This window comes from Xyrauchen texanus, chromosome 21 (assembly GCF_025860055.1).
Source record: "Xyrauchen texanus isolate HMW12.3.18 chromosome 21, RBS_HiC_50CHRs, whole genome shotgun sequence".
NCBI classification, from domain to species: Eukaryota; Metazoa; Chordata; class Actinopteri; order Cypriniformes; family Catostomidae; genus Xyrauchen; species Xyrauchen texanus.
Genome location: NC_068296.1, coordinates 35,854,650 through 35,880,402, shown reverse-complemented (window position 1 = coordinate 35,880,402; position 25,753 = coordinate 35,854,650). Strand labels below are relative to the sequence as shown.

At 37.7% G+C, this 25,753-nt stretch overlaps 1 protein-coding gene across 2 annotated transcripts in view; it reads right to left on the bottom strand.

Moving 5' to 3' along the window:
* The window catches only part of LOC127661737 (vasodilator-stimulated phosphoprotein-like), a 56,895-nt gene that overhangs the window by 3,006 nt on the left and 28,136 nt on the right, over nt 1-25,753 (bottom strand). Inside the window, exons 2-11 of one of the 2 annotated variants that reach the window (XM_052152590.1) lie at nt 20,933-21,104; nt 14,668-14,848; nt 14,494-14,554; nt 9,384-9,481; nt 8,473-8,750; nt 3,948-4,102; nt 3,254-3,311; nt 2,932-2,959; nt 2,797-2,836; nt 2,579-2,635 (exon numbers count right to left, since the gene is read on the bottom strand). In XM_052152590.1, the coding sequence (XP_052008550.1) occupies nt 2,579-2,635; nt 2,797-2,836; nt 2,932-2,959; nt 3,254-3,311; nt 3,948-4,102; nt 8,473-8,750; nt 9,384-9,481; nt 14,494-14,554; nt 14,668-14,848; nt 20,933-21,104 (1,128 nt within the window). The remainder of the gene's footprint in view (nt 1-2,578; nt 2,636-2,796; nt 2,837-2,931; nt 2,960-3,253; nt 3,312-3,947; nt 4,103-8,472; nt 8,751-9,383; nt 9,482-14,493; nt 14,555-14,667; nt 14,849-20,932; nt 21,105-25,753) is intronic. The other variant, XM_052152591.1, reaches the window with a different exon arrangement.

Below are 25,753 nucleotides of genomic sequence, written 5' to 3'. Positions count from 1 at the left end.
GCTAATTTCATTATTATTTAACTTTTAGGTTCACACATTTATAAACAAAAAAAAAAACACTTAAACCATGGATGTTACGAGAGCTTTGATATGGAATCCTCCACAGACATGGAAAGGAAAGCAAAAGTCAGTAAACATGGCCCTCCTGTGGACAGTAAGTGAACCGCAGCAATAAGCAGCAAGCAACCTTTGAAAAAGACATCACACAATGCTTCACTTTGTAAAGCCAGGGTTTTAAACAGCTTTACCCAAGAGCATTAAGATCTCAAAAACAGAACAGACAAAGCCAAATAAAATTAGAAACTCCAAATGTCCATTTCCTGGAGAGACTCAGTGTGTGCTTGTGCTATGTGTTTCTAAAACTACCCATACTTTGGGGACAAAATTGGTGGAATGTTGTCACAGCGAAAAGTGGTTGAAAAAGTATTTACATTTCTGAAGAAAATGGGAGTGGTTCTTGCCTGTGCAAAACCTGGAGGCACAATGTCCTGATATTGTTGGTGGTTGTAAGGGCAATAGCAGGGGGTTGTTAGGGTGTTTGCTTACTGGCCCAAGTCAGAAGAACCCACCTCCAAGTTTTTAATATGATACTAGATATAGGTTCAGGTCCCTCCTTCAATGCAAGTCTACGGGATTCTTTTCAATAATTTTATCGTCCACCAGGCGACAATCGTAAGGGTTTAGGGTTTGTTTAAATCCTTCACCTCAAATACGAGTAATAGTAATTGTTTGCCTTAAACACAACTTGTGTTTTTTTACTTGTTGTTAATTAAAAAATTGAAATTAGAAGTGCTGAAGTCCTTTGGCACTTTTTCCACTTCTTTGCCTTTGAATAAAAAAATGTGTATGAGATTTTGAAATGTTTGCACTGGATTTTTGAGCCTACACACCTAAGAAATATATAAGTATCAGGGCTGTCAATCGATTCAACATTGTAATTAAATTAGGGCTGTGGATTTAACGTGTTAATTTAGTGCGATTCATTATATAAAAAAATAGCACGATAAAAAAAACACAATTAATCGTCCCTGGACAGTAATAATGAAGATACCTCAGCTAATTAAGGTTGAAGTACCTCCTGTTTACTCCAGGGGGCAGTAAGCGGAACTTCAGCTGTATAGGCAACATGCAGCTTATACAGAGAACAAACCAACCCTTCAGCAGACAGTACAACACAAGGAAGGGTTCTTGAGTTCAAAACATAGCTTGATGGAACACAAATCCAAACTTAGGGATCTCAAGACATGTTTTTAATGTATACAGCAACCTAAAATTTGTATGTTTATGATGCAACCAAAGTGAGATTCTCCAAAAGCATCCATCTGATACATGTGTACATTGACGTGTCTTTAGACAAGCCCTCATAATAAATCCCGAACTAATTGACAAATTCAGTTACAAAATGGATTGCTGTGATGTGTAGGCCAATCATTGTCTAATGTTTAATAAAATGCAAATAACAAACCAGACACAGGCTGACACAGTGACCTAAACATTTTATGTTTATGACGCAACGCACCAGAGACGCTACAAGCATGTCTGACGCAATTGTAGATTGACGGGTTCTTAAACATGCCTCATAATAAATCTCCAACTGATTGACAAATTCACTTGTGAAATGGATTGCTGTGAACTGTATGCCAATGATTGGCTTATGTTCAATAATATGGTAGTAAACAATACATTGTATTCTAAAGCCGCTTTTTGTATTGTCTTATCAATGATTAACTCTTCTGCTACAGGAATGTAATGAATTATAATTATCTGAATATTTTTATTATATATATATATATATATATATATATATATATATATATATATATATATATAACATTTTAAATATTTAAAGATAACTATGTATAATTGTATATTGATATAAATATGTATAATCTTTATATATTTAATTATTGTTATATGAGGGGCTTTCTCAGCACATTTTTGTATATGTGATTAATCGGGACACCATGTAACTAATTTGATTAAAACATTTTATCGATTGACAGCCCTTAAATATATATAAATAAAGTGAGTAAGTGACCCTAAACTTTTGAACGGTAGTGTAAATCTTTCATTATTGACAATGTTCATCCATGTTTTTTTTGTCACTTAAATGCATATTTTGATAAAAAAAAAATCAAGTGTTCTGAATTAAAGCAAGGGCATGCAAAGAACAATCTGAATGTGGAAACGTCCCCTGTCAGCACATACACCATGTTTAAAACTTTATATCTTGTAAATAAAAATAATTCCTCATTAAACCTCTTCTTTGAAATATACTGTAAATATACATGCAAAGCCCTTCATCTACTGAATATATAGGCAAAAAAAAGCCTAATTTGGTAAATACTTAAATATCTGTAAAAGTGCCAAGTCTCCGTCATTTCAAAATAAGAGCCCCTTGTGAGTTTTGGGCTTGTTTAAAGTTCCCTTGTTTAAACTTTATACTTTACTTTATCTTAAAAACAACAGAAGTCTATTGTATGCCCCTATTTAGATTAGAACTAGATGAACGTGTATGTGTATGTAAGCAGGGGAATTTGAGGCGCTGGACCACGAGAGGATACCGGAATAAAGATACCTGGTAGATGGGCCAGAGGAAGAGGGCGAGTCCAGACCTCGGGGTGCTGAATTAGTCCTGTTTGAGACATGTACTATGTATATTTACACTTCACTTTAAACTATAGAGCCCTATGGACTAACACTCTCAAAAACTGGGGTTCTTCAAAGGACAAATGTAGAAGTTTTACATTCAATGTCTCACAAATAGGCACTTGGTATCAGTGTGCAAGTGTTTACCTGGGCATGGTAGCTGATTTCTCCCACGGTCTCCTAAATTCTGTTAATGAAAACATCACAGAAAATCAGAAAAGTCTGCAATAAGCATCTAGAAATGACAAATATCAATCAAGAACAAATACACGGTGTTCTTACCACCAGGGCCTTGGGAATCAGAATCATCCTGAAGATCGACAGGCAAACAGGGAAAACAGACAGAGAGAGATATATGGGGGAATGAAAGAGACCCTTTCTTCCGCATTCAGTAATAGTTCTGGCATTTTACACGTAACTCAATTTTTGTACTTGCACTTACAGTAATGGCAGCCATATCTTAAGACAAGCTCACTTTAAATCTCTTGAGAGAGTTTATATGTCCATGCACTTAAACAAGAGTCGATTACGTGAAATGGAAAAGCTTTTGGAACTATTTTGTGGAACTGATGTTATGCAATTATCCATCATGAGCTGGTCTTACATTATTGGGCTCTTCTACTTTTGGGGGTGGCTTCTCTCCTTTATCTGTAGCTTTTCTCCTATACAAACAAGTACAATGAAAGTAGACGTTTTAAACCATCAGTAATTATAATACATTGTTACACACAAGCCAATGAATGCTGGCTAATTTACATTTTCTATGCACAGCATCTGTGTCAGTAAATCATTTGAAATGCATTTGTGGTAATGCTCTCACGATGGAGGCCTAGAAGACAAGCAAGCAGCATCGCAAATAAATTTTTAAATGATGCAACTATCACACTGTTTAACTGCTCCGGTAAGTGTTTTAACCAAAATTCAATCTTTAAATCTTTCAAATTATGATCAGCTACAAAGTAAACCCGGTTACGTTTGATTGGCATCTGCTCAGATACTAAGAAAGGGGCATGGAAGTGCATAAAAACGCAAAGTACCTCCACCAAGAGAAGGAAGATTTTTAAACGTAATATTTTAATATTTGAAGCTTCACATTTCTGCTTTGACCTCATCTGGTGAAATATATATATATATATGAAAAAGACCTCTGGGATTTTACTTTAAGCATATAAAACTGTGTTGAACTCTACATGTGTTTAATCTACATTTTAAAGGGTAAGAAGTACTATATGTCTTTGTAAAGTTACTGTAGCAATGATTTATGTTTTATGATTTAAAGTTGTGTTCCTTCTACTGACCGTCGTGCTAGTATTGCACTCATCTCGCCCATCAGGCCGCCTCCTCCTCCTCCACTGGGCATAGATACACTGCTACGACTGCTGTCTGCTTTAGGAGCTGCTGGCACACTGGCTGCAACAACATTGCTTCCACCAGCTCCACTACCAGAATCATCCTGCAGGGGGCAACAATAACAGAATAGGATTCAGAATCAGCATCCAACACAAAAGTAATAATATTTACATTTTTTGTCATTAAATGCTTTTAAAAATTACATTATCAAAACTTGCAACACTATACATGTAATACAAAATGTATACCAATTGTATAATCTATACAAATATATAAGAATTTAAGAATTTTAACAGTTTTGATTGCCTTTGGTTTCACAAAAAATCAAATGGAGTCAAAATAGTGTTCCATTTCCTTTTTAAACAGATTAAAGTTGAAATTAGAAATTTTGCCAATAAAAATAAGGTTTATCATATAAACATGACTACGTTTGTTTTTATGATTCTTCAGGAAACCAAACAATATATGTCTCCACAATAAAACAAACTGATCATCAATATACTTCAAGTTAAAATCACATATATTTTGCCAATAAGGCCTTGCAAGTGGGTAGCGCCAAAACAAACATGAATTAAGCCAGCATGAAAGTGTTTGCAAAATTCCATGGGAGATACACATTCTTACTAGTAAATGAGAATGGGTTTTATAAATGTATTTGTAATTTTGTCTGTGCATATACACTTGCGGCCAAAAGTTGTAATGATGTACAGATTTTGCTCTTATGGAAAGAAATTGGTACTTTTATTCACCAAACTGGCATTCAACTGATCACAATGTATAGTCAGAACATTAATAATGTGAAAAATGTCTATTACAAAAACAACATTGAAAACAATGTTCAAAACTTCTTAAACTACATCAAAGAGTTCTCATTAAAAAAATCATCCAGAAGCAGCAATGACAGCTTTGCTATTCAAGCTGTCAGTTTGTCCAGATACTCAGGAGGTGCTCCACCACCACCTGGACCTCCCCCCTTAGGAGGAGGCGGAGCTTGTTGGGCACTCTTCAATGTCGGTTTCTTTGCCCAATCAAACCTTTTCTTTTAGTTTTCCTGTTTCAAAAGTGACTTTTTCTTTGCACTTATTCCCATAAGTCCTGCAACCCTGAGTCTTCTCTATACTGTTGTACATGAAACTGGTGTTGAGCGTGTAGAATTCAATGAAGCTGTCAGCGGAGGACATGTGAGGCGTCCATTTCTCAAACTAGAGACTCTGATGTACTTATCCTCTTGTTTAGTTGTACATCTGGCCTTCCACATCTCTTTCTGTCCTTGTTAGAGCCAGTTGTCCTTTGACTTTGAAGACTGTAGTGTACATCTTTATGAAAGAAATGAATTCTTCCTTCCTCAAAACAACGATTGACTGATGAGTTTTTAGATAACTTTTTTGCCATTTGTGACCTAATATTGACCTTAAGACATGCCAGTCTATTGCAAACTGTTGTAACTCAAAAACAAAGACAATGTTAAGCTTCATTAATGAACCAAATAGCTTTCAACCCTGTTTGATACAGTGCATCCAGAAAGTATTCACAGCGCTTCACTTTTTCCACATTTTGTTATGTTACAGCCTTATTCCAAAATTGATTAAATTAATAATTTTCCTCAAAATTCTACAAACAATACCCCATAATGACAACGTGAAAGAAGTTTGTTTGAAATCTTTGCAAATTTATTAAAAATAAAAAATGAAGGAAAATAAAAACATCACATATACATAAGTATTCACAACCTTTGCTCAATACTTTGTTGGAGCACCTTTGGCACCAATTACAGCCTCAATTCTTTTTGTGTATGATGCTACAAGCTTGGCACACCACTTTTTGGGCAGTTTCTCCCATTCTTCATTGCAGGACCTCTCAAGCTCCATCAGGTTGGATGGGGAGTGTCGGTGCTCAGCAATTTTCAGATCTCTCCAGAGATGTTCAATCGGGTTCAAGTCTGGGCTCTGGCTGGGCCACTCAAGGACATTCACAGAGTTGTCCTGTAGCCACTCCTTTGTTATCTTTGCTGTGTGCTTAGGGTCGTTGTCCTGTTGGAAGATTAACCTTCTCCTCATTCTGAGGTCCAGAGCGCTCTAGAGCAGGTTTGCATCAATGATGTCTCTGTACATTGCTGCATTCATCTTTCCCTCGATCCTGACTAGTCTCCCAGTTCCTGCTGCTGAAAAACGGCACCACCATGCTTCACTGTAGGAATGGTATTGGCCAGGTGATGAGGTTTCCTCCAGGCATGACGCTTGCCATTCAGGCCAAAGAGATCAATCTTTGTTTCATCAGACCAGAGAATTTTGTTTCTCATGTTCTGAGAGTCCTGGTGGTTCCAAAATTCCATTTACAGATGATGGAGGCCACTGTGCTCATTGAGTCCTTCAATGTTGCAGACATGTTTCTGTACCCTTCCCCAGATCTGTGCATCGATACAATCCTGTCTCGGATGTCTACAGACAATTCCTTGGACTTCATGGCTTGGTTTGTGCTCTGACATGCACTGTTAACTGTGAGACCTTATATAGACAGGTGTGTGCCTTTCCAAATCATGTCCAATCAACTGAATTTACCACATGTGGACTCAAATCAAGTTGTAGAACCATCTCAAGGATGATCAGTGGAAACAGGATGCACCTGAGCTCAATTTGGAGTGTCATGGCAAAGGCTGTGAATACTTCTGTACATGTGATTTATTCGTTTTTTATTTTTAGTAAATTTGCAAAGATTTCAAACAAAGTTCTTTCATGTTGTCATTATGGGGTATTGTTTGTAGAATTTTGAGGAAAATAATTAATTTCATCCATTTTGGAATAAGGCTGTAACATAACAAAATGTGGGAAAAGTGAAGCGCTGTGAATACTTTCCAGATGCACTGTATAATGGCAAGTGATTTTCTAGTACCAATTGAGCAATTTAACATGATTACTCAAGGATAATGTGTTGGAGTGATGACTGCTGGAAATGGAGCCTGTAGAGATTTGATCAAAAATTACTTGTTTCCAAATAGTGATGCTGTTTTTGACATCAGTAATGTCCTGACTATACTTGTGATCAGTTGAATGCCACTTGGTGAATAAAAGTACCAATTTCCTTCCGAAACAGCAAAATCTGGACATTATTCCAAACTTTTGGCCACCAGTGTATATAACTCTCTTATAATCTAAATGTGTTGTATATTTCTTGATGTCCATCATTTTGTTATTGTTATTGTTATTGTTATATATATATATGCTACAACTTTTTTGGACTTTTTTTCTCTGAAAAAAGTAAATAAACAAAAGTATCAAAAATGTACAACTTGGAAGTAACTAGGGATTAACCACGATTAAAATGGTCACGGTAATTAAACGGTATGAAAAAAACAGAAAAAACAACCATGTTGTCTATTTTTTTTTTTAAATGTAATGAAAAGGAAACATTTAGTGTGGGTCTAACTACTTGCCCTGCCCTCTGCCTGGCTGGTCTGTGAGGCTGTTACTATGGTAACAGAGTTCACAAGGTGATTGTCAAGGTAAGGCTGGGCGCGTGCAGAACGTGAACTTTCAGCGCACGTGAAATTCTCAAAATGAAAACATGGCGGAACACCGCGATCTCCCAGAGTTGTATCCGCCAAAGAAGCAAATTAAATATTTGGGAGCATTTTGGCCATCTAAAAAAATGACACAGGAGTTGTTGAAGACAGGTATCCAGGGTGCAAAACTTGCAGACGAAAAGTGCCAGCAGAAGCGGTGGACACATCTAATATGTTCCAGCACCTGAGGGATCACCATCCAGAGATTCATGCCCAGATGAAGGTAATCATTTTACAGACACAGTAAATATTATATGTAGTGGACTACTTAACTTTTGGTAAAGCCAAACACTGAATTGAAATGTTGTATATTTTAAGTTTAAAAGAGGAGGGGTTCAGCATTATATTGTGAATGTGATGCTTCCAAATAGTTTTACCTACTTGAATAAGATTTCAGTGAGCGTAAAAGTGCTGTAATTATCCAGCTGATCGTTAGATTACTGAATAAAGAAGGTTCTCCTAGCCTGACAGTTTTATTTTAAACATATGCTTAAAGTTATAGTTGTTTTTGGTTATTTATATCAAAGGTTATTTTTATTTATTGAAAGGGTATTACATACTTTTTTGTTGAAAAGGAACAGTATGTTTTGGTATCAGAGGGCAGATAGAGAAAATTGTACCTACATAAATACAGGTACTTTACCTACTTGTTTTCAGTTAAAAGTAGGAATATATATTAACTTCATGTCCTAACGAAAGCTGCAATAAAACTTAAAGTTGCGATTGTTTGTGGAGGTTTTTATTGTTGCATAATAGGTAAATTTGCAGATAATCGTAAAAATCATGAAATTGTGATTTTTTTTTATCAGACAATAATCGTACCATCAAAAATTCACATCGTGACATCCCTAGAAGTGACATCATATTTTCAATTGAGAACATCCTATTAACTCTCCTGTCACTCATTCTCTCACCTTGGGAATTTTGCGGAGTTTGGCTGCTGCTAGGGCAGCAGCGAGACCGCCGCCCCCCAGTCCTCCTCCATCTCCTCCAGAAGGCGGCAGAGGTGGTGGTGGTGGAGCTCCGCCTCCTCCTAAGGGGGGAGGTCCAGGTGGTGGTGGAGCTCCTCCTCCTAGAGAGGGGGGAGGCCCAGGTGGAGGGGGCGGTCCAGAGGGAGGGGGCCCCGGTGGAGGTGGGGGTCCAGGGGGAGCCGGAGGACCTCCAGGTGCCAATGGAGGCGCTGGAGGAATGACTGCAGTGGAACACCAGATGATACAAGAGAGAAATTAAGCTTTCAATCATTAAAAACAGTTCTCTCAAAAGGGATGGCAATCTCACAAGACAGATTAGAGCCCCACTGTTAAGGAGACTGGCAAGATATTCTTAATATGCAGTATTTACTCATGTCCTGATCATGTAAATTAATTTTAATTTTAAAGGACTTTCAATAAAATGGCAGTAATAGTGATTCCAATTTCAAGCTTCAAACAGGACACAACATAAAAGTGGTGCTGCAGCAATATAAGAATATGAACGGCAGCGGACGCTCTTATACCAAATATCTCTTCTCTAAACATCGAATCTTGGAACGTTGCTTATCCAATCATAAAAGGGTATCGGAACTAACTGTTGTATAATAATCATCACAACATTTCAAAAGATGATCAAAAAACCTTCAAAATAACTGTCATTCCCAATGGAATTCTTTAGCTCTTTATTTCCATCCTGTCAGCAATGAAGAAATTGCCTGAGCTTGACAAGAGCATATTTCTGAATGTCTGGTATAACCTCTTAAAGAAATTCTACTCAAGGATATTCATTTTTACCGTTACAGAGTTGAAAAGTATTGCGTTACAGGAATAACACAGGTGATGTATCTACAGACCTGAAACTGCTTGTCGTTCTCTTTCTTGTCTTTCTCGCTCTTGTTGTTCTTTCTCTTGTCGTTCTCTCTCTTGCTGCTCCAGTCTCTGTTGTTCCAATCTACAGGGGTCAGACATGAACGTTTCAAACACAGCAACACGATGTGATCAAAAAATTTGATAAATTTGCAATAAATATACCCTTTAAGCTCTGAAGGTGTTTTTAAAGATGTCCTGTTTCAGTGGCATACCCAAAATTAAATTTCAAGTGTTTAGTATAATTGTAAAGAAAACTTTTCACATTTTCTAATCATATAGATTATGATCAATTCTAAGACTCTCAGTCTAAGAAACTGCCGAAAAATCACTCAAAAACATTGACCATAATTTTTTCCCCCCTGATTTGACATTATATATCCCAGGGTGTAAATAAGGTGGCTGCAAAAAAAATAGCTTTCGTTTAGTTCCCAATCATGTTAACAGAGTAACATTTTGTGTTGATTCAACAAAGCAATCAAAAGTTAAATGTTACGAAAATACGTTATCCTAGTGTCCAAAAGCCTCTGCAAACAAATAAAACATAATAATTGTACATAAGCACTAATTACACATGCAAACACAACAATGATTAAAAGGTTTGCATAGCATACATGATTTTAGTAATGAGATTTCACAGAATGAGTGCCATTTCACTCAATGAGTCTGAATCATTAAATCTATGTCATGTACCAACTCCTGGTGGCCATATGTAACGGTCACCAATTACAGGTCTCTCTGCCCAAATATGGATTACTTTTTTTGCACCAATCTGAATCCAATCCGATTGGTTTAGCATTCCATGACGCTACAACATTTCCAAAGACGCCATCTGATCCAGGAAACCTAACGTGTTTTCAGCCAAATTGCACGATGCTAGTGTGGGGATGGGGGCGTGGTCGTGTGTCTGTCTGCGGGAGAGGGAGAGCGGTAAGGCTCGTCACCTGGGCTGTCATTATCATTAACACCTATCTCTTGTTATAGTGATGGAGGGGGGAGACCTGAAAAGGCAGACAAAGAGCATCAGTCGACAGAAAAGAGAAGGACCTGTGAGAAACTCTCCCTGTGTGTGCAACAAGACTGACTGACTCGTTTGTGTGTATTCATTTGGCCACCGAGTGCACTTTTTTTGGCCACTGAGTGCACTACCCTTGTGTGTAGGCTTGTTTGAAAGATAATCGCTGCCTCTAAGTAATGGTATGTGATATTTTATGTTCTGTTCATTGTTTGTGAAGTTAAAATCAATCTGAGCAACATCGGTTCACATGTTTACATGTACACCGATGAGCCAAAACATTATGACCAGTCACAGGTGAAGCAAATAATGTTGATCATCTACTAACAAAGCCACATGTCAGGGTCTGGGAAGATTAGATGGCAAGCAAACAATCAGTTATCGTAGTCAGCGTGTTTAATAAATGATAATGGGCATTAAAGACCTGAGTAACTTTGACAAGTGCCAAATTGCTATGGCCAGATGACTGGTTCAGAGCATCTCTGAAATGGCTTGTAGGGTGCTCCTGGTCAGCAGTGGCGAGTACCTATAGATAGTGGTCTGGAGGAGGGACAAACTACAAACTGGTGACAGGGTGGGGTCATCAATGTGTGAGGGCAATGAAGGCTATCCTATCTGGTCCAAACCGACAGAAGGTCTACTGTGGCACAAGTCATGGTTTAGGAAGGAATGTGTCAGAACACACAGTGCATTGCACGCTGCTGCGTAGCCACAGATCAGTCAGAGTGCCCATGATGACCCCTGTCCACCTTCGAAAGCACCTTAAGAGCATGTGAGCATTGGAACTGGACCTTGGAGCAGTGGAAGAAGGTTGCCTGGTCCGATGTGTCCCATTTTCTTTTACATCACGTGGATGGCTGTATACGTGTGTGCTGTTTACCTGGTGAAGTGATGGCACTTCACCAGGTAAAGTGATGAAAAGTGATGGCAGTGAAGTGATGGCACCACGATACACTGTGGGAAGACAACAAGCCAATGGAGTGTGATGCTCTGGGCAATCTTCTGCTGGGAAACCCTAGGTCCAATTTTACATGTGCCATCTACCTAAACATCATTGCAGACCAGGTACACCTCTTCATGGCAATAGTATTCCCTGATGGCAGTGGCCTCTTTCAGCAGGATAATGCACCCTGCCACACTGCACACATTGTTTTGGAATGGTTGGAACATGAAGGATTTGAAGGTGTTGCTCTGGCCTCCAAATTGTCCAAATCTCAATCCGTTTAAGCATCTGTGGGATGTGCTGGACCAACAAGTCCAAGGATCTGCTGCTAATGTCTTTGTGCCAGATACCACAGGACACCTTCAGGGTTGTTGTAGAGTCCATGCCTCACAGGTCAGCACTGTTTTGGAGGCACGTGGAGGACCAAAAGCATATTAGGCAGGTGGTCATAATGTTTCGACTCATCAATGTGGCTACACAGCCCCATACACAGCAAGGTGCGATGCACTGTGTGTTGTAAAATATTCCTCCCGTAACCATCAATAAAATGATCTTAGCTATTTCACATTTAATTGACTATATCACAATTCCAGTTTGACCGAAGTTTACATATACCAAGTTAACTGTGCCTTTAAGAAGCTTGGAAAATTCCAGAAAATGATGTCAAGACTTTAGACAATTAGCTTCTAATAGTAGGTGTACTGAATTAGAGGTGTAACTGTGGATGTATTTTAAGGCCTACCTTCAAACTTGAAGCCTTTTTGCTTGACATCATGGGGAAATCAAAAGAAATCAGCCAAGACCTCAGAAAAAAATTGTGGACCTCCACAAGTCTGGTTTACCCTTGGGAGCAATTTCCAAACGCCTGAAGGTACCACATTCATCTGTCCAAACAATAGTATGCAAGTATAAACACCATGGAACCACGCAGCAATTACACAACTCTAGAAGGAGATGGATTCTGTCTCCTAGACATGAATGTAGTTTGGTGCGAAAAGTGCAAATCAATCCCAGAACAACAGCAAAGGAAGAAGCTGGAGGAAACAGGTATACAAGTATCTATATCCACAGTAAAATGAGTCCTTTATCGACATAACCTGCAAGGCTGCTCAGCAAGGAAGAAAATACTGCTCCAAAACTGCCATAAAAAAGCCAGACTACAGTTACAAGTGCACATGGGGACAAATATCTTACTTTTTGGAGAAATATCCTCTGGAGTGATGAAAAACAATTGAACTTTTTGGCCATAATGACCATTGTTATGTTTGGAGGAAAAAGGGTGAGGCTTGCAAGCCGAAGAACACCATCCCAACCATGAATCATGGGGTGGCAGCATCATGTTGTGGGGGTGCTTTGCTGCAGAGGTGGCATTCAGGAGACTACAATGTCAAGTTTCATGTTAAGTCAAGCCTGTTTGAGAGCCATTCAAAATATTTCAGTCAAGTCAAGACATGAGCTCCACTAGGTAACCATACAAGGTAACCATAACAACAGACAGAAACAGAGAGCACAGCGTGATATGGTATTACAGTTTCATAACAGAGATTTGGAAAATAATTTCAGTTTTTCCAGTGCTGACAGGGATAATGTCTTGTAAGTACTAGTTCATCTATACCAGGGGTGACCAACCCTGCTCCTGGGGAGCTACCTTCCTGCAGAGTTTAGATCCAACCCTAATAAAACACACCTGAACCAGCTTATCAAGGTATTTAGGATTACTTGAAAATGACAGGTAAGTGTGTTGGAGCTAAACTCTGCAGGAAAGTAGCTCTCCAGGAGCAGGGCTGTTCACCCCTGATATATACACTATTATTATGTTTGCAACAATAGCCTTACATCGTGAAATTCACCTAGCAGTTATGTTGAGGCAACTAAATACAATGTCCAGTAGTCTTAAATTAACAGTTTGCCAAAAAAAAAAAAAAGTTCAGTCATCATTTGCATACCCTCATGTGGTTGCAAACATGTATGTTTTATTACGTTGAACCTGAAAAAGAGAGAAAGTTAGGCAGAAGGATAAGGACTGATAGCCTTAGTCACCATTCACTTACATTGCAGATTTTTACAATGAAAGTGAATGGTGATTGAAGCTAACATTTTGCTTAACATCTTTTGTGTTCTACAGAAGAAAGTCATACAGGTTTGGAACAACATGAGGGCAAGTAAAAGATGACAGTAATTTTCATTTTTGGGTAAACTATTCCTTTAAGGGAGATGTGTGTAATTTCTGTGCCACCAGTGTCACCAAATATAATTACAATGCACATAATTGCCACACACAATGTAATAAGATGCATAGACCATTAAATTCACACAGTGTGCATGAAGCACAATGTGCACACAGCATATAATGTGCTATCTGGCTAAAAACACGTTCGCGTTCCTGGATCAGACGACTTCATCAGAAATTATGTTGTACGTTGTCCAGCGTCATTTAATGCTAATCCAATCATATTATAATTCAGATAATTGCAACTAGATGTGGAAGTCATCAAAATATGGTCAGAGAGGATCGTTAACTCTAATTACAAATAGCCATCAGGAGATGGTGCCAAGTACATGACACCAACTCAATGATGGCTCAAATGACACAGAATGGAACTGAATGAGATCTCGTTACTCAGGCCTGAAAGCTTTGGAGAAAGAGCTGTATTTGCATGTAATTATTTCGTATGTACAATTATTATGTTTTATGTGCTTGAAGGGTTTTGGACACTGCATTAAATTATTTTTGAAATGCTGTAACTTTTGATTGCTTTGTCGCATCAACAACATTTTTACAGGTTACAGGTGTGCAACATGTTACAGGTGACATGATTGGGAACAAAACAAAAGCAGTTTTTGGAGCTACCTTATTCACACCCAGAGATATATAATGTCAAATCAGAAAAATAGTAAAGTTTCTTTGTGATTTTTCAGCAGTTTCTTTGGGTGAGATTCTTATTTATCAATCTATATCATTAACAAATTTTAGAAGTGTTCTTTAAAATACCAAACAATTGAACCTCTTTATTTTTTTTTTGTTGAGCTATAAGCATTTAATTTAGCCACTGAAACAGGAAATCTTTAAAAACACCTTCAAAGCTTAAAGGGTTAATAAGGTTAGAATAAAACCCCCACAAATATTCTTTGCTTGTACCTTCTCTGTTGCTCAAGCTCTTCTAGAGATGGTCCATTTGACATGGGCCGCACAGGGTAACCTGCAGAAATCACAGCTTTAAAAGGCTGTGTTGATTTTATTTGTTTTAAATGTTATAATTAGGCTGTCACAGCAGTGTGAGAAAATGGATGCGTGTGTGTGTGTGTGTGTCACCTCCATCAGGCATGGAATTCAGAACCTCGAACGCGTGCATCATGCCATTGGCAAACAGCGCTGCATCCTCCTTACTGCCAAAATTCAGACCCCACACCTGCCGCGCGTCCCGCCACTGATGGAAGCTGGGTGTGGCCTGATTATATTTTAAACTCTTCACAATTGGACAATTTATCACAACCTGTACAAGAAAAATAAATAAATAAATCAATCACAAACGTCCAAATTAAATTACGGCAAACACACCCTTATTATGTGCAGGCTTTTTTTTAATCATTAAGAAAACAAACATGTTTTATTTTTTAGTTACCATCTAGAGTAAACAATAAAATGTATTTCAATAATGTTATTTAATAGTGCAGTTTACTAGTTTACTAAAAAATGTGAAGGTGGTGTAATCGTTCAGAGATTGCTACAATGAAATAAAGCTGCATATAAAAGTTTAAATTATAGGGGGTAAAAATTTTAAAATCCAAAGTATACTTCGGTTGTCTGTGTTGCATACAAAACACAGAGTCTGAGAGGACTGTCTGCATGTGGCCCAGCAAGTTCTCGTCTGTGCACATCGTCTGCGTGCGTATGCACATTCTGTCTAAAATCTCCTTATTGTGTTGCATGGAAGAAAGTCATATGGGTTTGAGACAACATGATGGTGAATAATGACAGAATTTCCATTAATAATAATTCTGTAGTTCATGTTCAATGTGTATTATGTAATGACTATAGGGTAGATGACGTCCATCAAGTCATTTGTGAAAGTAACGAGTTACTCGCTACTTGAGTACTTTTTTAATTGGATACTTTCTTACTCTTACTCAAGTAATTATTTATGTTAGTACTTTTACTTGAGTACAGTTTTTGGCTACTCTACCCACTTCTGGTAACAACAACAATGGATGTGCACAGTGATGAGCGTTTGTGTGAGGAGGTGAGAAGATACCCCCATTTATAGAACTCTAGTCAAAAAGGAATATTCCAGGTACAATACAAGTTAAGCTTAATTTACAGTATTTGCGGCAAAATGTTGATTAACACAATTTATTTCGACTCGCTCCCCTAATTCTTTAAAACAAAATGCAAAAATCTAAGTTCAAGTGAGGCACTTACAATGGAAGTGAATGGGGCTAATTTTTGGAGGGTTTAAAACACAGAAATGTGAATCTTATAATTTTATAAAAGCATTTACATTAATTCTTCTGTTAAAACTTTTGTATTATTTGATCTGTAAAGTTGTTTAAATTGTAATTTTTACAGTCATTTTAGGGTTTGTTGACATTACATCATGGTAATGAAGTTGTAAAATTGGCTTTAACTTTACACAGAAAATGCATAAATACTGAACTGTTTCTCACCCACACCTATCATAGCCCTTCAGAATATATAGATTTAACCACTGCAGTCAGATGGATTACTTTTATGCTGCCTTTGTGTGCTTTTTGAGTGTAACACATCTGGGATGGCATAAGGGTTATTAAATAATGAGAGAATTAAAAATGTATGGTGAAACATTCCTTTAAAAATTTCAAGATTGAAGTACATGGAACATCTGTTTTCACAAGCCATTTCATCAGGGGGCAGTCAGCATGCCCAAACAAACCTCACAATCCACACAGCCGACGAAATGAGAACAAGTCACACATGACGCGTTCTTGACAGCTGGATGAAGCAAAACAGAATGCAGCGATCTGGAGATGTGATTTTCAAAGTTTCAACTACTTTTAACTTGACGTAGTATCCAAAAAAATGCAGCTTTTATGACACTGAAAACAAGTGACACACTCTGAAAACCATCCATTTAACGCATGTGTACAAAGACGACAATTAAAAATAGCGAAGACAGACATGCAAAGTCCTGGAGGACGGATTGACAAACTCCATTTATATTTTATTATCTTTATTTGGTGAATTTTCGCAGCAAATATTGATATATGCGATTAATTGTGATTAAAATAATTAATCAGCATATAAATAAGTATTAATCAGTTATGTAATGAATTGTAATCAAAATTGTAATCAATTGACAGACCTAAAAAAAATATGATACCAAATGTACCAGAGATTTCATTTCTAAGAACTTGGCGCATGTGTTTTAGACTAGATTTTGAAAGATTTTCAAGCTGAAAATCCTAATTTGTCACTGACTTGCATGCTATGGAATGTACTAACAATTTGCTCCTACTCTCCCTCAGAGTAATTCAACCACAAAGTGTCATGCCGATTTGAAAACTTGTTTGTATATTCCCGCTGGCATTGTTTATTTGCTAGAACGTCCAGCAGGGGGCTTCATTTCTGTTGAGTGTGTGAGAGAGAGAAGCGTTTGCCTTCAGTGAATGTGCTGACTGCTCATTTCTGTTTCTATTACAATCCTGAAATTCAGAAAGCCAAGCAGAGTAAAGAGGGGTAAGAGAGAGAAAGAGCAGATGTCCAAAAAAAGTTGAATGTGGCAGCCACACAGAAGTCATCAAAATACAAATAACCACAAAGTGACAAGGCACAGATTTAAATATACACATCCTTTGAATGCACCACTCTGGAAACACACAATGTTACCAGAACTACAACAGTTTTACCAGTAAGTTCAGTATTCCATGCAATTGTGTTTCTGTAACAAACTCATCACTTACATATTTTCACATGATTTTACACATTGATTTTGAAGTAATTCTTAAGTCATTCTGAGGTTTAATGAAACATTTTTACATGGGTCGACACAATGTCTTGGGGTGCCACATGTTTCTATTGTTACACAGCAGTAATAGAGAGAGCGAAGAGAATGGGATGGTAACCCGACCCGGGCTGGATGCAAATCCTGGTCTCCCATGAGCAACTCGGCTCAATATGTCTGTGTCCTAGGCCATTGCTCTGAACATGTGCGGTACTTCTATATGCTTAAGAGATATCAAAGCAAAGAGACATATTATCGCAAGCCGTTTCGACATTTAAACATTATGGTTGTTAATAGATATGTCGATTACTGATCAGCACGTTATTTTAATGATTCATTTTTGAAGCATCAATATATTAACAACAGCCGACATTTGAATTAGAATCTTAATTTGTGTGCTTTCCAACTCACTGTCAGATGCATTCCATTCAATGTAGTCTGGCGTAATGGCTTCGAGCGACCACAAGGGGGTGACAACTTTTACTGATGCTTGTTGCGGCACGAGCAAAGCACAGATATCACCCACACATTACAAGCTAAGAGTAGTAAAAGGTAACAAAGATTTTTGCATTAAGTGATGTTGATGAGTTTGCAGGTTAGTGTATAAAGTGGTGTTACTGCACAAACTGAACTAATAGAAATTGCAATGTTTATTATGCAGCCTCTCACTATATAGCTTTGAATAGTTCTTTCATTTAATCTGTCAAACCACAAAGCAACATACTTGTAACTGAAAATATATTAAATGAAATTGACACTCGATGAAAGACACTTGTACACAATATATTATCCAGTAATGCATTCAAGTTTTCAAGATGAAGAAGAAATTCAGAACACCAAATTCAATATTCTAAAATTCAAACCGCAGAAATTCAGATCTACAGAAAGTGGGTAAGAGATCAAGCGTCCGTGTTCCACAGGGAAGAGTAGAGGGTCTCGGAAAAGTCAAACGGAGCATTTTAGCCAATAACAGGTCGAGGTGCAATAATTCTCTGGTGTGATTCAAAAGGTTGCCATTCTGACCATGAAGTGGTTCTTAAACTTTTATGATTTATATTTTTATGGTTAGCATGTTAGCACATTCTCAGCACATGAGACATTTGTCTAAGCGGTCTCTGGTATTTGTTTTAGTATAAATTATATTTAGTATGAAAGTGATTAGTATGCGTAAGAGTAAGCATCACATATAACTCAACAATTAATGCAATTCTGCTTCATTCTGTGATCGGAATCCACATCAGATCCAAGTCGGATGTTATTTCAAACACTTGTTGGTGTTTGTAAGTGCGTTTTGAGCTCAAGACATGAACATCACAAATGATCATTTAGATGTGTGTGATTTAGCAGGCGTGATTAAATTATACGATTAATTTCATGCAAATTGTTGACTTATTGCAAGGCATTTAATGACTAATTTACACACCAAACTCCAACAAACGTTACAAACACAGGAATACTGTCATTCTCACACATGCACATCCCTATTGAGGTTTAGTCATTATGCCATTTATTTTTAGTTTGACTGTCAGAATCATTTTAAACGGAACATTTCACGAGTTCCAGCCCCATTTATATCTGAAAAAAATCCTGATATACATTGATAATCATCGAGAAAATCGTATTATTATCGATCCGTGAAAACGGAATTGATCGCAAACCTATTAAACACGTATCATATCAAAAATTTGCATTTTTACTAGTTGCAATTCAATTGTTGATATCAGGAATGGACACTTGCACTAGTAACAATGCAATTATAACTATGTAGTTATAATTTTTACTACTAAGAAGTTCATTGCTGACATGTGAAATTGGAATTTCAATGATTAAGAAATAAGAGATGTCTGTAATTGCATTTTGAACATGAGTAAATGAAAGAACATTGTAAAATTCTAGTGAAAATGCAGTTACAGGCTTCAAGAATTAAAGTGTATTTCTGGGGTCTGGGTAGCTCAGCAAGTAAAGACACTGACTACACCTGGAGTCGCAAGTTCGAATTCAGGGTGTGCCGAGTGACTCCAACCAGGCTTCCTAAGCAACCAATTGGCCCGGTTGCAAGGGTGGGTAGAGTCACACTGGAGTAACCTCCTTGTGGTCGCTATAATGTGGTTTGCTCTCGGTGGGGCACGTGGCGAGTTGTGTGTGTGGATGCCGAAGAGAATAGCGTGAAGCCTCCACACGCTCTAGGTCTCTGTGGTAATGAGCTCAACGAGCCACGTGACCAGATGCATGTATTGACGGTCTCAGATGAGGTGACAACGGAGATTCGTCCTCCGGCCCCCGGATAGAGGCGAGTCACTACACCACCATGAGGACTTAAAGCACATTTGGAATTCCAAATTGGGGAAAAAAACCACACGCACGCACGCATTTTAAAAATCGCTTTCGTTTTGAAGACTGCATTCTGTGTCAAGGGAATGACACTTTATGTTAGACTTCTAACTTGGAAACTCGTGCGGAAATCTTCAACTGTAGGCTGAAAATTACCCCATAGTAACACTTAGCATCCAACCAGCGGTAATACCCGTGTTAGTCGGTTTGGTAAGTGAAAATTATGATATTGTGGCAAGTCTAGGCTGTGGAGAGGTGAGTCATGGGCACGGGGGGAAGGCGTGGAGTCTAACTAGCACAGGAAATGATTTGGCTTTCCAACTATCTTACAGGAAACAACATTCACTGAATGAGTCATCTCTGGGGAGCATTCGTGTCTAAGTATAGAGGGTGACAACAGCGGGAGGGAGAACAATGATGGAGGTGATGGATCGATTATAAACAGAGGCATATGTCAGTAAAAAGTTAGATCTGCTCCCCCAAAAATGTCACTTCTGTCATTATTTACACACTTTTAAATAGCTCCAATGTATGAATATTTTTTCTGTGAAACATAAATGATGATATGTTACAATGTCCAAGATGCTCTATACAACGGAAGTGACCAGGGCTCCATAGACGTTATCAACATTGTTCATGCGACTCGTCTTCTGAAGCATACAATAGCTTTGCGTGAGAAACTGAAATGTAACTCTTTATTCACTGAAAATCTCATTCACACATATTCAAACATGGTACATCACAGCACGTTTGACATCAGTGTGATGTTATTGTGTGTCTTGCGACCGTTCACAATGCACTACATTTAAAAGTACGAAGGAGATTAGACAGCTATGGCGGAAAGTCAGTTTTTCACTTAAATTTTGACCTTTTTAACTACTTATATTTTGGTCTGTTCCACACAGATCTACTGTATGGCTTCCAAAGACTTGGACAACAGGGCACAAGTCATGTAGACAAACATCACAGTCATTTTAGAGTGCATTTTTGTCCCAGGTTATTTTTAGGGTGTATTTTTTTTAGCTTTACAGTCCAAGCATCCATTCAATTGTACTAATCATATAGGGGGAATATACAGGTTGACCGGAACAACATGAAGATGATCAGTTTTCATGTTCAACACAATCTTTCACCAAGAGCATGAGACCAAGGCTGGAAGGATTTCATTTCCAGTTTATTTCCCCTGAATGTGTCACCTTCCTGCAGTATTACCTTTTAATGAAAAATTGTTTGGTTGTCACTACACCTGTCTGATATTAGCTAGCTTACCTGCTGGTCAGTCTGCATCTTGCGTCCCACCACTCTGAAGGCGTTATTGCTGGGGTTGTGGTAGATCTGGACCCTGCTGAAAGCCTGGGGGCCCGTGCCTGCAGGGAACCACTTTTTATTGGCATCATCATAGATCATCACAGTGGCTCGCGCCTGACAGATACTCGACTCACTGTGATACGAAGAAGAGAGAGGGAAAGATCTTTTAAAATACATATTTACAGCAGGGGTATTCAATTCAAGTTCCAAGATGTCCAGTCCCTACTTAAATAAAGAAATAATAAATCCGAAATAGTCAGTCTCTACAAACAGCCGTTTTGTCCAGTATAGAATTGCAAGTAATTCATTCAATTCAATTATATTTGTATAGAGCTTTTCACAGTACAAATGCTTCCAAAGCAGCTTTAAGTAAAGAATGGTGCAGTGAGCAACGAGCCATAGGCGACTAGTCTGTGGCAAGAAAAAAAAAGGCTAAACTCATTAGATTACCATAAATAGTGTTTCCTACACTTGAGAGATAACAATCACTCTACTGTCTACAGTGCACCATCAACAGCCAGTATACAGTGAACAGATTCATTGTTTCCTGCAAAAATGACACAGTAAAACACACCTTTTCATGACATACCGACTCGTACATTTATAATGATTCGCACTGGGGGTGGAACCAAAGGTTGCGTGACAAATAATCAATATCCAGTTGTAAAGTTTCTGTCATGTTCTATATTTATCTGATAAATACTATATTAGACTAATGCAATTCTATTTGATATAGCCAAAATTAATATTTTCATTTTTTATAAAAAATTATAATTCATGGTGAAAGATCTGGGAGTGACGCAGTTGACACATATTCTATTGGTATTTCATTCATGGTCTAACGTTGTTAATTTAGGCCTATAGCATTTTGCAAATTGCAGTCTATGTTTAGGACAACAACAACTAAGTTAAAGGAATAGTTCACCTAAAATTGATATTACACTGTACTCTTACGGTTTACTCCCCCTTACGCCATCTAAGACTCATATGATTTTTTTTTCACCTGCGGAACCCAAATGAAGATATTTTCTATGGAGATATGATGTAAATATAGTGTAAATCCATACCATGCAAGTCAAAAATTAGGTCATAAATAAGGCATAAAGGTAATCCATATGGCTCACGTGGTTTAATCCATGTCATCTGAAGCGATACGATTGGTTTCCGGTGAGAATCAGATGAAAATGTAACTTCTTATTCACCATAAATGTTGACATCTGTTGTCTCCTTGTTGTGTTCATAAAATAAGCTGTATTACATTTCCTTGTGCTTGATGCATGTGCAGCGTGCATGTACAGTGCTAACAGCAACACTTTTTACATTAACGTTCCATTAGTTAACATGAACAATACTTTTACAACATTTATTAATCTTGGTTAATGTCAATTTCCTCATATTGTAATACATTTTTAAAGGTTTTATATGATAACATTAGTTATCCTGCTATGAACTAACATGAACAAATAATGAACAATTGTGTTTTTATTAACTAACATTCACTAGAATTAATAAATGCTACAAAAAATGTTTTGTTCATTGTTAGTTCATGATACCTAATACAGTACCTACTGTTAACGAATGGAACCTTATTGTACAGTGCTACCGTGCTTACTTTTATGACCTTTATGGTTTTTTCATAAAGTTTTAAACCCCACTGACTTGTATTGTATGAATATAAACACATCAAATATCCTTCAAAAGAATCTTCATTTCTGTTCCACAGATGAAAGTCATAAGGAGTATGACTTTCATCTTTCATTTTTTGCATGACTGTGGCAACGTTCTTGCAAAATAAAATGTGGTTCATTACAAGTCTCAGAGCAGTTCCGAAGTGAAATGTTCACTGTGTGGTGCTGAAAGCGAGTGAAATGTTCTCCAGAATGGATGAGGTTTTGAAGGTTAAAGTTCTATCGAGATATAAATCAACTTCCCTAACCTAATCCTTAAACCTAAACCTAACCGATAGTGTCAGAAAAAGCAAATGTGAGATGAAAAACACAACTGCGTCATTTTGTGGTGCTTCTTTGACACTTTCGGCTCATGTGCTCTTCAGGACTCGTATCGGTCATTTATATCACAAGCACAACACTATCAGTTGAGCTACCACACAATTTGATCACTTAAGCAAGCATGTAAATGTAGTTGGTTATGTAATAAAAATGTTAAAATGCATCATGCTCTATAGTAGAAGTGTTTATATGTCATAAGACAGCAGTGTGTGAGTCACAGAGTGTTTATGGACTGATAATCTGCTGTTTTTCTCATGATTTGAGTGAAAGGGGATAAAGTCGTTGTTGTTGTAGTTAGTGTTGTCAAACGTACCGACTTCGGTACCAAGTCGGTACTGAAGTTTAAAAAATGTGAAGCTTTGAGCGCTGTTGAGCGAAATCATAAACACCTCTGATTGGCCATTGTGTTCACGCGCTCATCGGATATGTCTGTGATTGGCTACGATGATCAACGCACGGGACCGTTTGAGAGTACACGGAAGTGTTTGAAAGTTTTTTTTTAAAACGGGAGTGGGAGCTTTTGAAAGCACAAGCAGCCGTCTATCAGCAGACCGGTCCTGCTTTCAAACGCTCCCGTGTGTATCTGTGCAAGCGCTCGGTGAAGAGCGTCATTGATGTATATTTACAACATGTTTTTGAAGCGCTGATCATTGTAGCCAATCACAGACATATCCGATGAGCACGTGAACACAATGGCCAATCAGAGGTGTCTACGATTCTGCTCAACAGCACTCAAAGCGTCGCATTTTTTACATTTCAGTACGACTTGGTACCGAAGTTGGTACTTTAGACAACACTAGTTGTAGTGCCTCTAGTGTTGTAAACAGGCCATATCAAAATCATTTTGCAAAAATGTAGTCATTGTAACATGATTCTATGACCAGGTTGAGAATGCCACAGGAGGAGAAATATTACAGTCGTCAGAGACAGTAAAAAATCGACTTCAACCAATCGAATTTAACAACAGCCTCTCTCACACACTCTCCTCTCTTGATTTCATTCTAACTAGGGAAAAAGTTACTTTTTTAATACTTAAGTACAATTTTATCTTTCACTTAAGTATGTTTTTGGCTAAATATTTGGACTTGAATTGAGTAAAATTTTCAGTCAGTATCCATACTTAAGTTTTACACCCCTGCTCATCATACAGATTCGCAGGTCAGAGTTCACCAAATCTAAACTTTTGTCCACAGCTCAATGCAATATTCTTTCCACATGTGCTTGCGTTTCCTGTCTCATGCATTCGGATGCCTTTGAATGGGAGTGAACGGAGTGTTCACTAGTCTAGTGTGACTAATTATTTACTGAACTATTCCTTTAACAATTAACAAAGATTTAAATAACTAATATCATGGACTACTGACAAGTGCAAATCTGGTAAGACGGGTATGTTTTTTTTATTATTATTATTCCAAGAGTAGAGGAATGTTACCTTTAAAAGTAATGTTAGTAGTCAGTAGTGTTACATTATTGCACTACTGATAACAAAGTAGTGTGTTAGCGACATTGCATTTATATACCACATAAAGATGGTTAACATGAAAACTGATGAGCTAGGTTTATTGTTGTCTTGTTTTATACCAATCAAATTGAAGGGCATAATTTGGAATAACTCTGTTTCAAAATTCAAAATTTTTGTTTAACGCAACCTCTGGGTGGAACCAATTTTGGGTCTGGATTTGGAGTGCGGTCCTCTATTTCGTGACCACCGATTTGCAGTCTCATCAATTCATGTCAATGAAACTACACAATAGAGGAAAGTGAAGAGAAACCAAGAGAGTCGGAGAGAACAACAAATATGTCAGCGAGGGGAAAGACAGACTGAGGCCTAATGAACAAAGAGACAAGTGTGGTTAGAAATGCGTGAGGTAGGAGGAGAAGTCTGTCTGATCCGAACAAGCCCGACAAGTAGCAACAATGGAGGTGGAGAAAGACAGGAAGTGCTCAGCATTCCAGTGCTCAGGAGCGAAAGCAGGTTCTAGAAACTTCAAACTGCCCGCAGATCATATTCCTACATTCGATATACAGGCACAAACAGAGCCTGTTCTTAAGACCTTCAAGGAATTCGGCTAGTTATAGGCCATTTTCTCTGCCTCATGTCGTCCTAAACCCAGATGAATTCTGTGGAACACAAAAGGTATTTTGATGCATCTACAAATGGCTCTTTTCTGTACAATAATAGCATGATATGACCAGGGGTGGTCAAGCAGCAAAAAAAATAAATAAAAATGCACCAGGAAAGTACAGTAGTGCTTGCAACTTGTGTGCTATATTCCAAGTCTTCTGAAGCCAAAAGACAGCTTCATGAAAAGGACTGGAATTTTAGTTATTCACTTAAAATTAGGGTGGCAACAAATGATTATTTTGTAATCGATTAATCTGGATTTAAAAAAAAGGCCAATTATTATTATTTATTTTAGGGTTATTAATACAGGTATTATCTTTGATAGATTGTAGATCGACCGACACAATCGCGGACACACTCTTGATCGGAGGGTCTGAACATTCCATCCACTATTATTAAGAACGTTGCGCTATGACCATTTCTGTATTTTCTTTAAAATATTGATTTCTCCTGCCACTGCAGTTAGATCTGTTTCTGTCAAAAAGAGTTACATAAATGAGAACACTAGTTTGCAATTTATCAAGGTTATATCTTTGAAACAGAGTATATCCGCAACTGTGTTGATGATCTCCTCGATAAATTTAACTCATAACTCTTTGCTCCTGTAAAGGTCCAGACGATCACTGGCAGGCATAAAAGCACCTTGGA